The sequence below is a fragment of the Cinclus cinclus genome, chromosome 6 (genome assembly GCF_963662255.1).
Source record: "Cinclus cinclus chromosome 6, bCinCin1.1, whole genome shotgun sequence".
In the NCBI taxonomy this organism is placed as follows: Eukaryota; Metazoa; Chordata; class Aves; order Passeriformes; family Cinclidae; genus Cinclus; species Cinclus cinclus.
Genome location: NC_085051.1, coordinates 38,593,427 through 38,615,856, shown reverse-complemented (window position 1 = coordinate 38,615,856; position 22,430 = coordinate 38,593,427). Strand labels below are relative to the sequence as shown.

Sequence of the window (22,430 nt, the reverse complement as noted above, 5' to 3'; positions counted from 1 at the left end):
GATGGACGCAGTAGCCACAAAGAGACAGGCCCTGCCAGGGATATCGAGGAAAAGAATGGAGTGGCGGTCATGTACTGGTTTGGGAAGAGGCCATATGGAAATAGGATAAAGCCTGATATGCTTTAGGAAACTTGCACGTTGGGAAGGTTGCCCCTTTGTGGGAGAGGAGGGAGGTGCGGATGGAAAATAAGGGAGACGTGCCACATATGAGATTTCCAGTTGGGGAATTGAATTAGGGGGCATGGATTTGGAGTTTGAATACTGTGAAACAACTTTCATAGTTTCCTAACAACAGCAGAGGTTGTTTTATTTTATTTAAGGACCAGGTTTTATGGTACTGCGTGAACATCTATGTAACTTACATGCACTCTGACCGTTACCTTTCAGTTTCTTCATGTAAATCTCATCTTTGATATAGGGACACCTTCTGCAGAAAATAAATCTATCTGACCAGTTTTGTGCACCCTCCGATCAGCTCCAGCTCCAAATTCTCTTTGCTGTCGAAATACTGTAGCAAAGTCCGCCTTAATACTAGATTAGCTATTTGTACCCAAGGGAACATTGCCCAGGGAGACGTCTCTGGAACAAAAAAGTGGTGATGCTTCAGCATCTGCTTTTTAATGATAGCGAACACTGGAGACTTGATCATCCAGGAGTTTTTATTGAACAGCAGTCTCAAGGAGACAAACCAAGGGAACCAAGGCAAATGCTAATGAAACATTGAACTTGAGATTTTAATTACTTAAAGGTCAGCATAGTCAAGGTTTATTAATTTAAGGGAGTTATTCTGTATTCCCACAACAATCTGCACTCAGCTCCTACATAGATCAAAAATCCATGTTATTGTTTATTTGCTGATGCATTAAAGTTATAGAACTGAATGCTATACCTGACTATTATTCCTCTTTGCAATTAGGGTCTTGATCTTTTATCACTTAATACTTCTCTCTGTATTTCCTGTGTTCCTATCCTTTTCAGTAGCAATAAACCCACCGTTTTTCTCGAATCTTTGTTCTACTTTATAAAAGGCTACATTTCCTTTCAAGCTTGGAACCTTTAGTCAGCTAGCAACATTTGCGGCTAACTATCACAAAACACTCGCACTCTGGAAATTAATGTATCAGAATACCCCTAGGAACTGGCATGTCCTTCAGTGGTGTTACCTCTGGGATGAGCCCACGCTGTCCCTCACGTTGTACCCTGGCACATTCTGGAAAAGCAGAGGTCGGCCTTGCCGAAAGCAGTGCTGGGGGCTGTCGGCAATGGCGCTATGCCCCACCACTTCCAGCCCGTGCCCTGTCTCCGTATTGTTTACTCAGATGGGCCAACAGGTCCGTGTAACACATGTAATAGCTACTCTCCAAGTGACAAAATACCCGTGTCCTTTGAACATCGAAGAGCTGGAGCCAACCTTTAGACTAAAGATTCTAAAAGGACAGTAGTCTTTTAAAAGACAGCCTGTGAGCCCAGCGGCACCACAGACCCTTCCTAGAAGCCGAGCAGCAGAGAATGTGCGGGTGTTAGAAGGGGTGCGAGAGCAGGATGCGCGCTGTATAGCACCAGCCCCGAGGCGAGAGTGTGCGGCCCGGGCCCGGGCCCGAGCAGGCCACCGCGGCCTGCCCCGCCGACTCGCCGTCAGTGCCACAGCCTCGCTCCCCGCCCCAGCCTTGGGCGATAGCAGCGCCGGCCGTCCCGGCTCTGCCCTAGGAGAGAGACGCTGCCGCTTTCCCGGCTGGAAGCGACGCCAGTAGCTGCGAGCCCGTGCGCTGCCCGGGGCCGCCCTCTGCCCGGGGCCGGCTGCCAAAGGCCGCCGCGGGGCCGCGCAGCCCGGCGCCACCGCCCCCGGCGTTCGCGGCCCCCCCTCCCGCCCTCAGATAACCGCGGTCCCCCAGGCTCTTCCCCACCCGCCCAGCGCGGACTCGGCCCCGGCTCGGCAGCCGCTCTCCAGGCGCCAGCTGCCTCTCGTCGCCGCCGCGGCGCGGGCAAGGATGGCTCGGCAGCCCCGGGGCTTCCTGCAGGAGGCCTCTCACCAAGTCGTCGCCGGAGGCTCGGCGGGTGAGTGGGCGCGTTCCTCGTTGGCGGGAAGGGTCTGCCCGTCCCCCGCCGGCTCTCCGCCAACTTGAGGCACCCGCGCTGCTCGGGCGGCGGGGAACGAAGCGGCGCGGCGGCGGCTCCTCCCCCGCCGGGCGGCGCGGGCGGGCCCGGAGGCGACCCGAGCCCGGGGGTCCCGGGGTAACTTCTAGTACGGTGCTCGGCCCGCCGGTGGGGCAGGGGGATGAAGGGTGCTCCCTGGCTCCGCGGCGTATCTGCGCCACACACGCCCGGCAGCCCATCGGGCGATAAGAGTGGCGGGCGGGCCCCTTCAACGGCAGCAGCCGGCGGTGTCCCCGTGCGCGGCTCTGCGGCACGGCCGGCCCCGAGGGCTGGAGCCGCGCTCCAGGAGTGCACGGCGGGGACCCGCCTCCGCCGCCGGGATACGGGACGGAAAACGCGGCTGCCCTGCACAGGCGCTTTCCCCGTGGCACTCTTCGTCGCTGAGTTACAGAGAAGCCAGTGCAGGGCTACAGTGGACATGCGTTTCTGTGGGGTTTTAAAAATACTTGCGGGAATGTCGACGTTACTAGTTCATGTGTGGTCTATTTGTACAGCAAACTGCAAATGTCAAAATCGTACACGTCTGTTTAGAAGTGAGAGCATTGCTGGTCAGTTTCTTCAGATTTCCTATCTAAATCCCAGTGAAACTGAAATACTTAAATCAGCCTGCAGTGTAGGGGTTTTAACATCATATCCTGCTCTTTCAGTCTGTATATGTAAATCCTGTTAATATTTCAACTATGTACTGTGTTTTTAAGTGTTCCTTAGTGTCTCTTCTGAGGTCTAAATGCTGTGTGTCATATTTTACATGAAAGAGAAGAGCTACATGGTAGTATTGCTGTGTCTTACGTAATGCTTCAGTGTAATGTGGGCAAGAAAAATTCTTCTGTGATTGAGACTTCTGTGGCCATGACACTACATGTGAGCTGGTCTTCCATTCCCTCTTATTCCCCTGATACCTCTAAATCCACTTCTATTCATTCCTGCCACCAACACTCATTTGAGCACTTTCTTTTCATCCTAGTGACTCTGTATGCACTTTGTTTTCAACCTTCTCCTTTGACAGTGAGAGATGTCATAGTAGAAGTGGAGAAGTCTGCTGTCCCAGTGTATTGTATGACTGCTGTCCTAGCCCTTCCAGTGTATTGTATGACTGTTCATGAAGCTTTTCTGCAGCCTTCAAAATTCTAAAAGTTTTTTGGATTCTGCTTGCTACCACACCTGTCTTCCTATAGGAGAGAATGGAAAGGTTTATTCTGTCCTAGACTGTTGAAAACCCTTCATACCTGAAGGGGTACTGAGGTGTTTCGCAAGATGACAGATTTATTTGTGCTTAGCAGGTAAACACGAAGGCCTGTGCCTTAGGGATTCATATTGATCTAGTGCACTATGTTACCAGCTTCTGGCAGGAGCCTATTTTTGTTACAGGCTCTCTTTGTGGAAGAGCAGATTGCCTAACACAACAGAAAGAAAACTGTCATTTAGATAAATGAAAAATATTTGGTAATCTGGTAGGCATCAGTATTAGGGTTAAAGAATTTTCAAGGAGACAACTGATCTGCTTGCAACACTTTTTTAAAAAAGTAAAATGTGAGGCCTGTTGTATCTAGTCCAGAGGCATAACGTTAAAGATGCTTGCAACCTTCTTTAGCTGCATCACTAGCCTTAAATTTGTGCAGAAATTTCTATTAATTGGTTTTGAAATAAAGCAGTAATGATGGTTGTTAAAGTCTGAACAACACTAAAATTGTACCAGGGGCTTTTTAGATGTGTGCTTCAAATGGTAGCTCTAAGGTACGTGAGAGGGAAATGGGTGAAACGTGAAAACTTGCTTGACAGGTGCTTAAAACTCAGTGATGTTTTTGCCTGCTAATTTATAGAGAAAGTGGAAGAAAAAGGCTGGAGTTCCGAGGTTTTCAGTCTAAAGGTTAAATTTCTTAGGCAAGTGTAGCTCCAACATGGAAAAGGTGGAAGCAAGGAGAAAATGATTGAGTTTGTTTCCTGACCTTAGTTTCCCAATATTACTTTGACCACCCTATATTGCTTTTGGCTGTCTGTGCAGAAGGACGTAGGACTCTTGCGGGTGTTTTGTTCTGTTTCATGGCCTCAAGAGAATGCCACAGACATCCTAGGGTCAGTTCACTGTCTGTACCACAGCCTGGTGTTTAGAAAGAAACAAAATCAACCAACTAAAAAAACCCACCAAACAACCAAAAAAACCCGCCCCCCCCAAAAAAACAAACAAAAAAGCCACAAAAAACCCCAAAACAAATAAAAAAAAGCACCAAAGCCAAAAAAACAGGAAACACAACAAACAAACAGAAAACCAAACCAAAACAAACAAAACCGCAAACAAGCATAACCTTTTCTTAGTTAAGCTGGTTTCTAAGAAAGATACTGTGATTTGGACTCTGTGAAAGCAATGGTAGGATACTGAGATGGTTGGGAAAGAATGGCACAGCTCAATAGTTGTAATTGAACGGTGAGAAATATTGCCTGCATAAGTAAAGTGAGAGGTTATTTAGTATCTGCATGTCTGATGCAAAAAGATCTGATAAGAAGTGATTCTGCTAGGTTGAGTGGAAAATTATTAGAGATAAGACTAAATTGGCAGAACAGGAAGAAAAGGATTTTTTGGCGCTTCATGGAAGATGCCAGGACTTGTTCATGGACTTTAATAAAGACAGGGGAAGAGAAAGAAGGAAAGAAATCAAGCATGACCCCTAGTCTACAGGGGTAGACTAGATAAAATGGAAGATACTGGCATGCTGGAAGGAGAAAGGAAAGTATTCAGTGTTTTAAGAGAAAATATATAAGCATACCGTTGGCTGTCAGAGACCTTGAACAGCTCTCTGCTGTAATTGAACTGTAAAAGTCAAGCATGACAGATGTCAGGCATACTTTGTCTGTGGCAAGGGATGGGTTTGCTTTCATGCGGCTTGTAATCTGACTTCATGTGAAATGGAAAGCTCAGCTTCCTGAGAGTGAATGAAATTTTAAATATGAACAAAGTCCTAGTCTTACGCTTAATGTTTCTTCTGCTGGCATTGTTTGCTCCCATCTTTCAGATTCCTCAATGAAGGTTAATAGCATAATTCCAAATACTTTGTTTAGTTTGTTTGCCTGTGTGTATGACAATTGTGAGGGAAAGGACTTTGATTGAAATGTAATTGGTACACTTCATTAGTGAGTTCAGGCCCTTCTAGTACAGGGAGCTGCAGGCATACTCCTTTTCTCTAGTGGTTAATTAGTAAGCTAAGGCATGTGTGGAATTTATAGCAAAAAATTAAACAGAAAATCAACTCTAAACTGTAAGGATCACTGTGAAAAGATCAACTTGGGAGCCTCTGACTTCCCTAGATTTATAGCAATTCTTCAACAAGTTATTTGAGAAGCCCAGTCAATGCAGGGTTCAAATCACAAAAATAATTGTTTCTCTAAAACACAAAGATTAAAAAACATCCTTGTTTTTCCTGCCTGTATGGAAAAGGCAGAAATTAAAACAATGGATATTTCTTTCCTCACAGAGGGGAACTGAATAGTGCAAAGTATGTTATGTGATACCCAGATTAATTTGGCAAGACATCCTTGTAACAGAATGTTGAGTCAGTTTGAATGATGAAGTGCAAATGTCATAAACAATTGCACAGATACCCTTGGCACAGTGAAGGCAGGTGGGTGGATATAGTTACCCTGAAGGTTTTAGGATGCTTCTACTTGATAGAGGTGTGTTCATGTTTTTTAATAACAAAACACTGCAGATGGAAACAATTAGCTAAAACCACAGATAACATAAATAAAATTTAATTAATTTATTATTAATTTGTTATTATTAACTTACTTACTTTTTTAACTGTATGATCACCTGTCTTTCTTCCATACGTGTACAGATAACCTATAAATATTCTAAATTTTGGAAGTTAAAATTTTGAAGAATTTATTTAATATATTTAATATGTGATAAATACAAAGATGACATATTTTTCTGATCTTTAATATTTAACCAATCTTTAAGTACTTTTCTGCCGAAGATTTGGTGTGTCTCCTTGCCTAATTCCATTTAATAAATGAACTGCAAAATTAATTACTGTAAAATGAATATGGAAAAGTTAGAACAAAATGAACTTTAAAATAAAATAATTACTTAATAGGGATAATTCAGGCTGATCTTTCTCCCCTCCCCCCCTTCATATTTTCATTAAATGGCAGGGTTTCTTCCTCTCTGTGCTTGTCAGCTTCAATTTTTTTATATCTTTTTAAATTTTTTTCTTTTTTTAAGGTGTTAGGTTTCCAGCTGCGTTGAAACCTAATAGGATTTGGGAGTCTAATTCTCTTAAGCTCCTTTGGAAGTCCAAACCTTCTCTCTTGAGAGGTGTTTTATTTCAGGAGTAGACAATGTTGATTAACCTGGATAGCAGCAACTTCTTTCAACTAGCTCTATAAGCAGGAAGGCCACTTGTCAAACTAAGACTGTCAAATGCAAATACAGTGTTAAAACCAGTGTTTAGTCTTCCTGTAGCAAGAGGAGTTAGGCAGACAAAAGTCATGACAAAGTATGTAGCCAGCATACTCTGTGAAACACCTTAGGTGATTTGGTCCCTGTGAATGGGAGAGGGAGCATGATAGACGCACGTGAAGCACTTGAAACAGCAGGAAAATTAGCTTCATGTCATCTGCATGTGTGCTGAAGTCTCACTGTCTGTGATGAAGCCACTGAAGAGTGCTGGTCCCAAGACAGAGCCTTGAGGGATGGCACGCATCACTGGCCTCCACTTAGGCACAGAGCCATTGACCTCAACTCTCTGGCTCTGTCCAGGGAGTGTTTAGAGTGAGCTGATCTGTTAGATTGAGTCATTGCAGTCCACTAGCGACTCATGAACAGCCTTGGAGCTCTTAAATGTGTTTCAAGTGATGTTTGAGGATTTTTTTTTTTTAATGCAATAGCTTTTATATGGGGGCTAAGGTATGAAGTAAAATTTACATGTTTATGTAACAGTGACAGTAACAAACTAAGAATTTTAATAATTTCTAACATATTACAGGTTGTGATGCCTATAGTATGCTTAATAGTTTCTGTAGAAATTGGCACCCTGAAGAAGAATTTTTGGGTCTGTGGACACAGATACAGCTCTTACCAGACTGCTTGTTGAACCTGGGGATTAAATACCAGACTTGGTCTGGTACTCACTTGGTTTGAGAGTCCTGCAGCAATCTCATAATTCCAAATGTGTCTTTGTTCCAAATAGGATACACTGGGAAAATGGAGAAGTTGGCTGAGCTTTATTCATTCTGGAATGTTAGCCAATGGGGACCAAACATTTTGTGCACAGAATCCTCTATGGGTGTAATAAGGCACTTAGCTTCAGATGTTGTGTGTATGGTAAGCCTGAAGGTTTTCAGAAAGGTTATCAATTTTCTATTGTTCTTTTAGAGTAACAAGAGTTTTCTGAGAAGACCTCACCCCTTATCTCCTGCTCTCTACAAAAAACCCAAACCTGTTAAAACGACCAACTTCTCACCCACAAAAGGGAGTAAAGTTATTTGCACTCATTCGATCTATTGCCCACACGATGGCAGTGCTATACTGCTAATCTAAGATCCTAATGGTTTTGTTTTATTTTTTAACTATGTGGCAGAGCTATAAACATCTATGTTGAAGCTGTTGCATATAAGAAGATATGCATATGTAATTTTGAATGATAATATGGAAAATAAAAGCTTAAGGATGTCAAATGAATAATGATCAATAAATGCTGATTTCATATGTGCACTGCACAATCAATGGCACTGAATTTAACTGTCATTGAATTAACCACAAGAATTGTAAGTGGTGATGTATCAAGGGTAGAGGTCAGTAGATGGTAGTAATGCTAATATTCCATTTATAAATAAAAAATTCAGCATATATTAGTGTAATCAATCTAGTATAATCAATATGTAAATAGATACTGATTTCCACAGTGAGAAATTTGAGTCTTGGTTATTTTAATTTGAGCATAGAATTTCTGCAATATTGCAGAAATGTCATCAAGCTCTCAGTGCCAATCTATAACCAAAGTAAAGATTGCTGTGTTACATACACACTTCTGTAAGCCTCTGTTAATTTCCTTCAAGTATTTGCAGGCATGAGACCTACAGCAGAGCATAAAAGCTTAAACATACACACTTCAAAAGAAGCTATAAAATTTCGTTGTCAGATTTTAAAGTTAAATAATATTGTGGAATAGTTATACATGTAAAAGCATGTAGGTAGTCAAAATAATTAATACTGGAACACGCCTGTTGTAAAATTTGTAAGCACAAAATGCTTTGTCTGCAGAGGCAATTCTGGATCTGTTACAGCTTCAGTGAGCCAAGATTCTATTGGCATAAAGAAAAAAATTTTCTTTACTGTTTATTGTTTCATCAGTTGTGCTTAGTGACTGATGTACATATTAAAATCCATGTTAAATTGTTGTAACAAAAAGTTGTACAGCAAGAACAAAATTCTAACATATATGCATGATAAAGCATGACTTTTGATAGCAGTAGATGTGTTTTCTGTGACAGTGTTCTAGAAGAGAAAATTAAAACCGATTCTGGTTATTTGTGTACATAACATCTGGCAATTTCCCAGTTAAGTGATGATATTACAAATTTTCCTTTAACTGTAGCTTAGTTTCTGTGACATTACCTTGGATGTCCTTATGCATATAAACATTCTTTCTTTATGCTTGCTGCTTTTCCATTTCAAGCTAGCAGAGTGGGAGACACTCAAAATCATACTCCTGAGGTTGGAGGAACTCGTCTGTCATGAGATTGAAATTCTCTCTGGAAAATGATTATATCGACCTTTTCAGATTGTTTAAGTGTTATGATTAGGGTTAGTATGAACGAAAAGAACTAAAAGGGGTAAAAACATGGGGGAGAAAAAAACCCTTTTATCAGATAGTGATGTGACTCCTGGAACTGGAAGTTTTGAAAATCGGTATTGCAATGAATGTATAATAGGGATGCCTCTAAGTATTTTCAAGTATCTCAGTCTTGATTATAAAGGCCTTAAATGGGCTTTTCTTCAACTGGACTTGAAAACATACAATTACATTTTTTCCCCTTGGAGGAGATGAATTGATACTTGCTTCCTGTGGAAACCAGCACCGGTCCTGTTGTTTGGTAAAGTAAATCAATATTGTTTTTTATAATATGAAACTTTCACTCTCTGTTGTCTAATTATTATTTGTGCAAGAAAGAATTAAATATCAGCCATCTTAAGATAGAATTTTCTATGCAGAAAAGCTATACTACAGGTCAACTGTCTTGGGTGTGTTGAAAGTAAAGTAGTTACAGGGTGCCTGCCATTTTTTCTGGAGCATGTCTTCTCCTGGGGAATCATTACAATTAGATATCATTGCACCAACATCTGAAGCAGGTAATTAATGTTTCAGTTCTCTACAGTGGTGGTTTTCTGATGAGAAAATAACTGCGAGACTCTGAATATTGTTGAAAAGTCCCACCCATACAGTGGGGAAGGAAATGCAGGAGCAATTGGCTTTTAGATCTGTTTTTCAATTACTGAACTGCACTGTTAACAGCTGCTTTTGTTTTCCCTCTGGATCATTTTCAATCCATCAGTTTTTGTCAGGAAAAACAATTTATGGGTCATCTTTTAGTCTTTAGTCAATGAATCATTTCCCAGTTCAGTGTGTTATCCAAGTTTCCTGGACTTTTTACTGTTTTTACTGTACTGAAGTATGCAGATGTGTGGCTGGTGCCCCCAAACAGCAACACTCCCAAAAGCAAATGAGAGTTTTAGTAGCCCTTTCAGTTTTAGAAAACTCTTTGTACTGTTTATTTCACTTCCTCTTAGAGCCAATTCTGAGTGGCTTTGCAACAGGGTTAAGGTTTACTTGTTTTTCTATTACTAACACTTGTTTCTTAATATTTAGTTAGGCAGTTGATTTTCAAAATCAATATATATTTTGAATGTGTAGCAAATATCACTCAACTTTGTTTTGTTGGCTGGCTCCAGATAACATACTGAACTTGGTAAAACATGAAGGGCATGTTGAAAGAAAAAAAAAAAGGTTCTAACTGCCATAATCAGAGACACAGAAATAAAATTTAACTCTTCATTTTGGATTCCATTATATTTGATGTCTCTTCCAGCTTGTAGAGCTATGCAATTAATTTCTGAATTTGAAAGTTTGGCTATAATTTCAGTTTAAAATCAAATCTTATCCTCAGTGTTTTGGCATTAAAACTTGAAATGATGAACTGTAGATGTTTTAAGAACCAAACAGTAAAGATAATGCTCCTGATCTTTAGATGAATTTTTGGATCTGAGCCATGAAGTTATGAATGCTTGAGATTTGTGATGATACACTGGGGGTTTTTAGGTTGGTTACATGTTGGTTGCACGTTCTCTGCAGGCAGGTTTGCAATGCTGCCTTGTCTGTGGTGGTGTACACATGTGCACAACAGAGCTCCATAGCAAGTAGAAAACAAAGTGTCAGGGTGCTTATAGGTTTTTAGAAAAATTTATTTTCTAAGACATTATGTTATTGTTGATGCTGATCAGTGGCAGCACAATCTTGTGTGTACGCCCTAAATTTGTCCGAATTTTATAATAGTGTGAAAAGTAAGAGTGCTTGCTTTGTTCATGCTGAACATTCAAAACATCGTGTTTGGAGCCCATTTTAGGTGCTTCTGTCATCATATTCTTGGTAGCTTCTGTTGTCTCTGGGTTGCTATACTAGTTCATCCTGGGATCAGTGCTTCATCAAAAAGAGTAGTTATGTAGAGGAATGGGCGATATTCTGAGAGTAAAAGACTCCTGGAAGAATATGAGAGCTTTGAGAATCTTCACAGTTCTGCTTTTCATTCATCTCTGAGGCTCTAGTTATTGCGGAGCCAAAGCAAATGGGACTTTTAAGAAAGTATTGTGTTTGCAGACAAGTGCTTAATTCTCTCCTAAATGGGATTAGGATTCTGAAGGGGATTGGAGCGGTTGCATTAAGCAGGGGGAACATGGCTGCCACTTATTTATTATACCTCTTAGTAAAAATTTTAGAAGGCAAAACTGTAATGCTGACTGGGTAATGAGACATTCCTTGCTTAAAACACTCTTTATTGTGTTTTTTTCTAAGAAGTGAAGAAAATAAGTATCAATATGCTACATGCTTTGACTGGCATATTCTTCCTTATTGTGAAGTATGATGATGGCCATCCCAGATGACAAAAAGAAAAGACATAAATATTTTCTGTTGATTTTTTTAGCAAATTTTTCTCCTTTCTGAAAAATTTCACTTTTTAATATGATCAAAGCTTATTGATTAGGCATTTCTAAAAGTGAGGAAGAAAACATGTAGGCTTTCTGCAGATACAAACCCATGAATGTTATTAGAGACTAGATGAAATGAAATGTCTTATTTAGAGTATGAAACTCTTCTAAGTTAATGTCCATGAAGTTTAAATTAGTTCAGACTTTTCTTATTAGAATAAATGTTTCCTTTTAAAAAGCATGATAATCATAATCAAGACTAAATTTGTTCTGTTATTTATTTTCAAAATGATTGTACATGTTTAGTAGACTTTTGATTTAAATCCCTAGGGATATATTTGAGACAGATGTTTAGATGACCTAATGTTTAAAGTAAAGTTATATTTGGACACTCAATTAAATTTTCCTTAAAATCTTTCCATATATGTTAGATTGTGGAGCAGTGCAGAAAGTATTGAAAGATTTATGTTGAAAAGGTACTGCTTTATTTTTAAAGTAAATTATTAGAGTTCAGTAGATTTTATTTCAGGCAACTGTCAAAAAGCAGAAAATGTTTGATTATAAAACAGCATGTTTACAAATGAAAATATTGTGTCTTTTTGCAGAGCTAAATGGGAAACAGATTTCTTTAAAAGTTCATTGATTTCAAAACCAAATTTACCAGGCCATTTATAGCTGCCCCAAAACTTGATAAAGATTATGGTAGACCTTAAAATGTAGCATCAGTTGAAGACTGCATCATAGGGCATAACAGCTGCAAATGTTTTTACTACTTTCTGGTTTTGAACAAGTAAAAGCTTCTCAAGATGCACCTAATGCACTTTATAGTGTGGGTGACTATAAAGACTTCATATGTGATAGTAAACAACATTTTGAAAAGTCTCAATATTTCATCATCATAAGGATCAATATTGACTATTGAGAAGGTATTGATTTACAGATGAAAAGAATTAGTATCTTCAGTGTTTTGAAGTTTATATATACTAGATTTTATTGTGTTTAGTTAAACAAGCAAGGTTGCTGAACTGCCATTTTTAACCGCAACTGAAATATTGTACTAAGAGATGCAGGGATACTTTGTGGACTTATACAAGTGTTACACAGAAACACTATTCAGATGGTTAGCACTTGGCCTGCAAAATAACCTCTGGCCAGATCTCGAGAACGTTTCTGCAGGACGGCAGTTTTTATTCTTTTTTATCATTTGTGACTAGGAAGGTTGATGTGGGCAGCAGAGCTGAAAAGCATTTTATGCAGAGTGGACCTTGTTACGTTTAGGCAGCACATGCAGCGTTTTTCTGTAATCTCATTGAAGGTCTACTGGGTTAGAACTGGAGTAGCCCTCTCCTGGGAAAAACTGAAATTGCAGTATTTGAAGCCTCTTCTTTCATGTAGGAGTGGATGTTGGGTCAACAATGGCATAAAAATATGTTTCACAAAGAGAATGAAAGGAAATCTCATCCTGTTCCTGAAAAAGGAGATTTCATTCTGTCTTTTTGCTGTTAGATGAATGTACAGTAACCATGGGCAGTAACTGTTTTGTATAGCATGGATCTTATGAAATCCTAATCAATTAATGTGTAGTACCTATGTGATGCCATTTACTGTAAGCAGAAAATATTTCTCTTTTCTTCCTGAATTAAGATTTGGGATATAGATTATAAATCTGTAAAATAAATGGAAAAGTGTCTTCTTAAGATTACCAAGAAGCAAAAAGTGGTCTTAAAATTGGAGGAGATTGCCCTTAAACATCTTCTGAAAATGTCACTTGTCAGTTGATGTGTGAAGATATCAGCAGTATAGAATGAAATTGTAAAAATTTCGCATATAAAACAGTTTTACAGTGTTGTGGTTAGATTTGTCTACACACAGATTTTCTAAGTTCAGAAATGTTCTTAAAAAGTATTGAAAAAATATTGATCAGTTGATGCGTTAACACTGTGAGTAGGACTTGTCACTTAGTCTTGCAGACCTTGAGTGAACACTTGGAACAGGACTGAAGTACCTTGTTCAAAAACTTTTATGCTTGTGTAGTAATTCTTACATATTCTTGCATAATGGCTTTTCCCTTTTTGTAATGCCTGTTTTTCAGTGAATGGGAAAAAATAATGGTGTTCTGTCTAAATAGTCATTAACTTCTCATGTAGTATATTATTACTTACACATACAAAATTTGACTATTTTTTTTTCTTGATTATGCACAAATTATATCACCTTATGCTACCTGATTATTTTCTGTAAAGACTTCAGTTGGTGTGCTGATTTGCAGGAGTGGTTAGTCCTCTCTGGTGCCTCAAGACAGACACCTGCAAGGAGAGTAGACAGTTTTGTTGGGATGCTATGAAAATTTTATGCAACTTGTAGAGAAACAGGGAAAAAAACCCTGGGAGCAAGGAGGACAAGATGGTTTTAACTTCCTTAATGTGCTCTTTCTATTATTTTATTTTTATTTTTTCCTTTCCTGTAGTCCTTTGTGGAAGTAGCAAGGACCCTAAAGACTAAACACTGCTCTGTTATTCAGACTTAATTGTTTGCATTCTGTGTGCTGAATAAGTATAACATCCTTGGGAGAAAAACTGCTGTCAAGTAGAGATATATCGCAATCATTACCAGCTAAGTCCTAAACTGGGCCTTTTCTGTTCAGTCTAAATCTTGTTGACATCTAAATCTTTGTTTCCTACATTTTAATTAATCTCTAATTGCACCTAGAACCTAGAACCTAAAACCTGTGAAGAATTGAAAAACTTGGAGAGAGACAATGTTCTACAAATTCCTTTTCAACAATAGGGCTGAAACCTTATCTACTGCAACTGGAATTAGGGTTAGTTTGCTTTGTCTTTGTTTAGACTACACATTCTATTCTGGTTAAGAGATTAAATTCAGAGAGAGAAATAAATCACTGCATTACATTTTGTATGATGATTGAACTGTTTGTAAAAATTGAACATACTTTATATGTTTGCTAATTGTTTTGTAAACATTTCAATATTTGAGTTTATAGCATAAATAGTTTTGACTATGGGCAAGATTTGGGCTGCTTGCATTCTGTGTAAGCAAAACCTGGGTGCTTCTTGCTCACTGAACAATTCAGAACAGACCCAGGTGATTTGAGTCCAGGAAAAGAATTTTAATCTTCTGTGGCTGAGCCCAAGAAACCAAGGAACCAAGCAAATTCCCTCTTCAAGAGTTTGATTTTTTTTTCATTCGGTGTTGTGGTATTTTGTTAGTTTGTTTGTGTGTGGGGGGGGGTGGGGCAATATGTGTTTTCTTTCTTTGTTTTTTTCTTGTTTTGTCTTGTTTTGTTCATTCTTGCTATCTTCTCAGGTCTTTGAATCTTGAAATTATTTTTTGCCTAGTGGTACAGATCAAACATGAGAGAGTATAACTGTATATGAAGTGGCTCTGGTGGTCTTAGGAAAAGTAAAATAATAGTTTTAACTGTTTTTCTTTCTGGACTCTTAATACATTAACTTCTCATGTGTACTTTCAGAGGAATTGTTATCCGTCAGTTCTTGGGGAGCTGTAGGTACCTGAACCATGAGATTAATCAGTATCCCAATTCCACTGAAATCAGTGGAAGTTTTTCACTCCCTGAATCTCTTCTGAACTGTCCTAGATCTGTATCAGATATCCTGTGAAGTCCAGCATGTGAACATGCTCACTACTAACTCCAGGTGACAACTCCCTGTATGTATAAAGGAATGGGCTTGTTGCCAAATTGTTTTCCTGGCTGTGGGTTTGAACTCTCTGAAGTGTCCAGTAGAAGTCAGGTAACAACTTTCTAAGCATTGCAGTGCCTTGGCTGATGTCCAGTTGACTACCAAAGATCCATCTCACCCAAGTTGTTGAATCTAACTTTATTAAAAATGCTATTTTTTAAAGTTACTTGTAAATCTGAGACAATCTATTAGGTTATGTCTCTATGAAATCTTGCTTAAGACTTGTAGTAATATCCCCATTTGTGTTTGGACATTAGGATAAAATGTAGGAAAACTTGCTGTCATTTAAAAGAAATACCTCTGGAGGAAATGGCTTTTGTGATAGCTAATTAATTATATTTCTGTTATAGTCTACATTCCCTGTATATATCTTTTGGGGAAAAAAGTATTTCTGTAACAGGATGTAGAGATTGTAGCTGAAAAATTTAGCAAACTGAATTTGTACTTTTAGAATATGCAACCTGCTGTCAAGTGCTCCTGCTTCAGATGTAGTATGTTTGGTAGTAACTGCTGTATGATGCACAGAAGACCTCCATAAATCTCCTAGAAAATTCATAACTCCTAAGTCTTGTGTACAAGAGTTTTGCATCCAACAAATTCAAACTTCTGTGGGAAAGGAGGAGAGCTGTTCTGATGTACCACGGGCATCTTTTCCCATCCTTTAATGACTGCAGTGTTCTCAATGTATGTTTCCTGTTCAGTTCTAGAACTTCCATTCTCAAACAAAATTCTTAGTGTTTCACTTCTCTTATCCCAAGTTGGGTATGTTAAGTCAATTGACACCATTGTGTTTTGGGCCAGGCTTCACTGGTCTTTTACAAAAGGATCTGGAGTGCGTATCTAGAAACACTTCATTTCTAATTGGTGTGCAAAGGTAGTCTCCACTGACATCAAGTTCACGGACTCCACCTCTCCTGATTTTATTGTACGATGTGAGCTAAAACCTAAGCAGTCTTCTGTCTGAGCCTATTTATGCTTAACTAACAGTATTGCTGCTTTGTCTTTGCTTTCTAGTTCAGACTTTCAGACTGTAATGTAAGGGAATTGTCAGTGGTTGCCTTAGAAGTTATTCTTTCTATAGTACCTGTGACTTGTTCAATTTCTCATGTTTTCTGTTGGGATTTGAATCTGCTATATATTGGTTATCTTCAGCTGGCTTCCAATTGGAGGCTGAAGTCTGTCTTCTGGACATGGATTGAGAACAATTTTCCTTCCATTTTTTGGTGTCCAGCACATGTTTGGGATTTTTCACTCTTTTTTGAAGGATATAGCTTGGCAGTGGTCTGAAGTCCTAATATCCTTCCAGGACTGTTTCCATTAAATTGAAGTAAAGTTTATTTTGCTTTGCTTCTGTTCAGCAAATCTGGCTTTTTCTAGAACTTTGATGACCGTATTTTTTATGTAGAACATCAGGTGATTGAGATATTTTTCTAAAACATGATCTGTGCCAAGCAGGATCTAAGTGGCAGGATGCACTGACCATACAATTGTGTGCTTTGTTTTCCTCTGTGTTCTTGCCAGAACCTTGATGGTATCTAACCTGATGATGGGGGAAAATATTTGTCATCAGTGATCTTCTCCAAATTATCTCCTTGTGTATGTAGTTAAAATATTCCTTTCATTCACATCTACAAACTAGGCAAATACTTGAAGGCCCTGAGCTTTATCCATGACTTTTGTAGCCAGTAAATATATTTACTCATTTCCTTCTTCTCATTCTAATGCCTAAAGCAATAAACTCCTTAGCTTTTTAGACTGTGTCTTGAAGAAAGTTCTGTATTTACTAAGCATGGACTTCCTGTATGTTGAACTTTCTTGTTTTCTGGAAATTTCCTGTCCAAACCATTCCTTGGCTGGATTATTCTTGTGTGCTATCTGATTATATACTGGCAATTTGCAAAACTAGAGTACCCAATAAGATTCTTGTCAGTCTTGATACTTAGTATTGCTTTTGGGTTTTTTTATTTTATTTTTTTTAATTTAGGGTTTTTTAAATTTCTTTTTTATTGTATTTTATTTGTTTGCTTTTACAATTAGCTTGTGTTATTGGCGGCCATAAATTTCATGAGCCCTGTTTCTTTCCTCAGCCAAAAGCTACCTGCTAGAATGCTTTTCTCATCTTATATCTGTCATCTCAGTAGCTTTTGTATCGCTGTCTGGTGCCCAAATTCTGGGTGCACTTAAGTTGACAGTATATTCTTCTGTTGCAATGTTCCTCATTGACCTATGAAGAAGAGAGGTTGTGCTATTTATCTATGCCTGTTCTTATTGTGTCAGCAAACTCTTTGAAATGAGGCTGACCTTTTAGGGAACTGATCCAAGGAGCTTAAGTGACAGAAACTTAATTGCTTTCGATAGGATAGTTTTCTGTCAGTTTTATTTGCCTGAGCTGCAGGAGCTGCCAGGGATTCCCAGTCGGTGGCAGAAGAGAAGGTAATGGCTCAGGTAGCAGCAGGCTCTGTGATTGCTTACCTGTTTGATCAGGCTGCAGTGGGTGCCAGGAGCACTTCCGCTTCTGAACTTCAGCCAAAGCTTAACACACATCAGCAGTTCAATTTGCTTGCTCTATTGTGGTAGCTAATGAAGCTGTTTGTCACCTCCTGTATTTTCCCTTGTGGGACCTGCTTCTCAGGTAACCTAAGGCTTTAACAAATACCATTAAAGGAAGATGGGTATTCAAATAATCCACAGCAGGAAAAAAAGACTTTGCTTAGCTTTGTGTGAGGATTAAGAGGAAAGGAAGGCTTCACTCTTTTATCTTTTTTCCCCTTGCTTTTTGTTTTGTTTTGTTTTGTTTTTTGTAAGGAGCCTTAATAAATTCTTTGTAACACTGGTTTGCCACTGAATGTATACTAAACTGAGTTAGGGTCTGGGGAGTGTATTTCAGGCTTCTATTGTGCTTTGCTCCTTTTGCTCCCATTTTAATATATATGAGGTGAAGAACCCCAGCAAGTTGCATCTATGACAGTTGAGTCAGTTGTCATCTGCGTCCCAGCATGTAAGTCCATTGCTAGAAGAGCCACCATATATAGAACATTGACAGATAAAACAAGGTGTAAGACACTTTCAGATATGTCTTCTTTCTGATGTCAGTCACTTCATGTCACGGGCTGAGGCTGGACAGGCTGAGAACTTGCTTACTCTGTCTTCCTTAAGCTTTGGGACTGTTGAGTTTGATGGTTTACTGGTATACTACATTGATTAATGAAAATTAATTTTTCTGCCTGACAGTTGTTCTCTTAATTTGCTCACAAAAAGATTTATAATCCTTTATGTGTGTTCTTGTTCGCTGTATTTTAAAATCTTTTCACAAGATGATGTATGTGATACATGTACTTCAGCATTTAAAGCGGAGATGGCAGTGTTGTGCTTCTCTGCTGACTTTTTTTGGAGACAAAAGCAAATTTCTTACTGGGATGCTCAAGCTGTTCTGTTTTTGCTGAGATCATGTATTCAATCAGAAGCCTAACCATGCAGGGGGTGTGCAATGTACAGTCTTTTCAACAGGAAGATAATTATGTCTTATGATAGAAAATACTGAAGTTAAGAAGCTACTGGAAGTAGTTAAAGATGATTCTGTAACTGCTGCAGGGAAGTATGGTATTAGTTGGAAAGTTCTGTTATCTAACACTTGATTTAAAAATTTTTTAAATTAAAATATATTTTCACATAGAATATTGCCTGTGTTAGCTCTAGATTAAAATGGAAGAAAATTGGCTTTTGAGCCATTTATCATCTAGAGTTCACAGGCTTTCATAGTAATTATGAAAATATTATTAACACTCATAGAAACTATTACTTTCAAACATTGACACTAACATTATGGGTGTCAGAGCACAAATTTTCTGTCTTCAAAAAGCCCCAGTTCTGTGTTTGAAAGACTTGCAGTGTAAATGTGTTCTTGATGGAGCCAGAGCAGTGACTTTGAACACCTGTAACTTTAGCCTTATGTTTGGAAAGCAGCCAGATGCTGGCTTTGGTGGTCCTGCACCTGTAGCCACAGTGCCCACTCAATACCATCACCTTGCACAGCGTCTACTCGCACGCTGCAGTTTGAGTCTGACTGCCACTGACTACTTGCAGCTTAGCTTTTTGGTTTTGCATTATAATGTTAGCTATATAAGCAAATGCTGCTTAAATCTTTTACTAGCAGAACCTTGCAGATTACATAGCTGTGTTATTGTGACATGTTTTTTACTTTTAAACCTGTAGTTTTCCTCCTTAAGTTTTCCTTCCCTCTCCAGTAATACTTTCACACTTGGATGGTTTCCCTCTACACTTCTATTCTTAACTGTGAACGAGAATTGTCATCTGTTAATATACATCCTAGTGGCTCACACAGTTATTAGCAGAATTCAGCAGCAACTGAGTAAATTTGAGCACCTATTAAATCCTGAACAGATATAAATGTGTTAATGCCAGACCTTAGCTATTTTATCTTACATCTTTGATAATTATGGTGCTTGAATAGCTGTCACAAAAATGTGTGAAACAGAGTTCGAAGAGGGGCCAAGTATGATACATTTGTGTTCTATGTATGCTATCTTCTTTTTTCTCTAATGCCTGAGATTGTATTCACAACTGCAGAGCTATCTGGCATTTGTCCCTTAAATGATTTTTTATGGTTCTTTATCTTCACTGTTTTACCATTTAACCATTAATGAATGATTAAACTGTTTCATGGGGTAATGCCACCATTTTGTTCCTAAAATGCAAGTACTCTGCTACTAGGAAAGCACTACCTCTATTGTACCTTGTTTGAAAATTCTATAGATTCTTTATTTCTGGAGCCTATAAAGTAGTGATTGATATGCATTGATTACACTGTTGGTTTTGTTTGCTTGGGTTTTTTTAAGTATTAATCAACCTCTTAAAGCATTTATATATTTAATTAAAAGTAATTTCCCATCAAAGGTAATGACTGGAATCATGCCTCATAGAAAACAAAGAGATCAAAAATCAATCAGGAAATCTCCAACTCTGTATCATTCTTCTCTATGGCTATGTTTCTGCTGCACATAAAATCATCAAGACAAAGAGCAACAGCAAGAATGCTTTCAAAAGATAGAGATAGTATCTTGTGGGCGTGAGCTGTGTGTTTCATTGTGTGCTAATGTGCTAATGATGATGCTTATAAATGCCAACAATTTTGATGCTCATCAAAGCATGCAAAAGAAGGAGAAGGAGATTCATGTTATGAAGTTATGACAGTATTTTCTGAAGTTTCAGTGTGTCTGTGATGGCCTAGTAAGACTGCAGCAGGTGAAAAGTGAATATCTGAAGATGTCTCTGTTTTTAACAGTTCATGTTTGGATTTTGGAATGACTTTATCTTGTTTTTATGGAGGGCTTGTCAGTGTCCAGAGATCTGAAATACTGCATTTTGAAAAACTGCAAAAAATGCAGGTTATGTTAATCCCTAATTTAAGGCTTATTTTATCCTAAATATGAGATATTTAAAACCATTTAAAATAATATTTGATTATGCGTTTCCTTGCTAAGCCTTCTCCCATACTAAATCTTATAGTAGCATCTTGTCTAGAAGGGAAAAAAGGAAGATGTGAATAATGTGTCCTCCTCCCAGTGTACTTTGTTGATTTCTGTTTACTAGTGATGTGAGCTGACTATTTAGTGACTACCTTGATATGGTGCAACCTGGCTACTCTGTTTGGTTTCTTTAATAGAAGGGTCCAAGTTTTTAATGTTGGAGGCAGAAAAATTGCCATCCTGCAGCAGATGGGGTTTTTCTCATGATACTGTATCATTCTTTTTGCACAGGCATAAGTATGTACAGACAACTCTTGTGAATTTCTGTAAGCAGAGCTGCAATGTTTCCATGTAATACAAGTACTAAATATTAGGAGATCAAAGGGAAGGTGAGGATTAGTCAACAAAATGTGGATGTGTGTAACGTTGATTGTTTGAAGTTATTTTCTTTTTAAAATACAGTGCCTGTTTAGATCAGTAATGCATTTTAATTGCTTCCATCTTTCAAAATATGTCTAGCAAGTTCAGTTTCTAGCTGTTGTTATACAAATAAACTGGTATTAGAGGCATTGCTTTCTTCCTTTCAAACATACTTTCAAATTACTGCTTAATGTGGTTTGAAGATTTTGCCAACATACTCTCCCAGATCATTCTCTTATAAGAGGGTGGTTGATTACATCTATCTTTCTTCTTTGGTTTACAAGTGCCAGTAATATTCCAAAGAATGCAAACCCTGGGACCATTTGTCATCACACTTTGATTGTAGTTCACTTCATTATTGTATGTAGGAGGAAAAGCAAACAATTAGATGCCTGAACGGTGGAGGTGGGGGAAGTTGGAGTGTCAGGACATGCTAAACATTCTTATTGCATTGCATACTTTAACCTCCTATTGTTTTCTCATTGCTTTTAACACTTACCTGCCTGGATGTGATTCTTGTAAATACATTTAAAAACAAACCACAACTGTTTGGCTGAAATACTAAATATAAACTGTCTTGAAACAAATAGAGTCTAAGAGCAACAGGATTTGAATCCTACCTAACCCTGTGTGGGTTGCACAAATGCAGCAGAGAATTTGGTGTAAATGCAATAGCATGCAGCATTTCTTAGCATGTTCTTTATAGATTTAGTCTCAAAGATCTTGAAAGTGTCATAGGTGATCTTGTGAGTAAAGTGATACTAAGACCAAGAAAAATGCCCATTCCTCTGCTAATAGTGAAAAGTGCTCAAACAAAACGGTAACCTCAAACTGAGTCTAATACAGCATTTCAGTGGTACTTCCTTCTGTTCTCAGATGCATATCCTGAAACAAGTGACTTGCTGTAGTCACTAAAATAGGCTGTAAAGCAGCATACGGTAAAGTGTATTGCATCTTTCCTTTTGATGGACATTTTCAAAATTACACTTTGACTAAAATGTAAACCAAAAGAGCTGTGGATTGGATCTCTGCCCACTAAATTAGCCAAGGTGACAATTCCAGTAGAAAATATGTTAAGTCATGGTGATGAGATGTACACACTCCACAGAAGAGCAGAACTGAAGACCCAGCTGTTCTCTGACATTTTTGAGTGTTTTTAGGCTAATAATTACTTCCATTTCAGAGTTAAGGTTTAAGTAATGTTGTTTTCCACTTAATCTGCCTCAAGTCTTCATATTACTAGAACCTTAAGTAGTGAAGACAGTTTACTGGAAGTCATGCACTTGTCCATTTTTTCCAGACTATCTTTTTCTGCCAGTGGCCTGTAATTTTGCATTCCAGTGACTTTGGGACCTGTTATCTTAATTTAACCACATGGAAATAAAGGATATCAGGGCTGTTGAGTGGCTTTTTTTTTTAAGCTTTGTCCCCTGCTTATATAGCAGGATTTAA

The 22,430-nt window shown here is 38.6% G+C and overlaps 1 protein-coding gene across 2 annotated transcripts in view; it reads left to right on the top strand.

The window, feature by feature from the left end:
- The first annotated feature begins 1,934 nt into the window (after nt 1–1,934).
- SLC25A21 (solute carrier family 25 member 21) overlaps nt 1,935–22,430 on the top strand; it is a 232,392-nt gene continuing 211,896 nt past the window's right edge. For both annotated transcript variants that reach the window (XM_062495001.1, XM_062495000.1), the window contains exon 1: nt 1,935–2,055. In XM_062495001.1, coding sequence (XP_062350985.1) covers nt 1,989–2,055 — 67 coding nt within the window. In that variant the 5' untranslated portion in view covers nt 1,935–1,988. The remainder of the gene's footprint in view (nt 2,056–22,430) is intronic.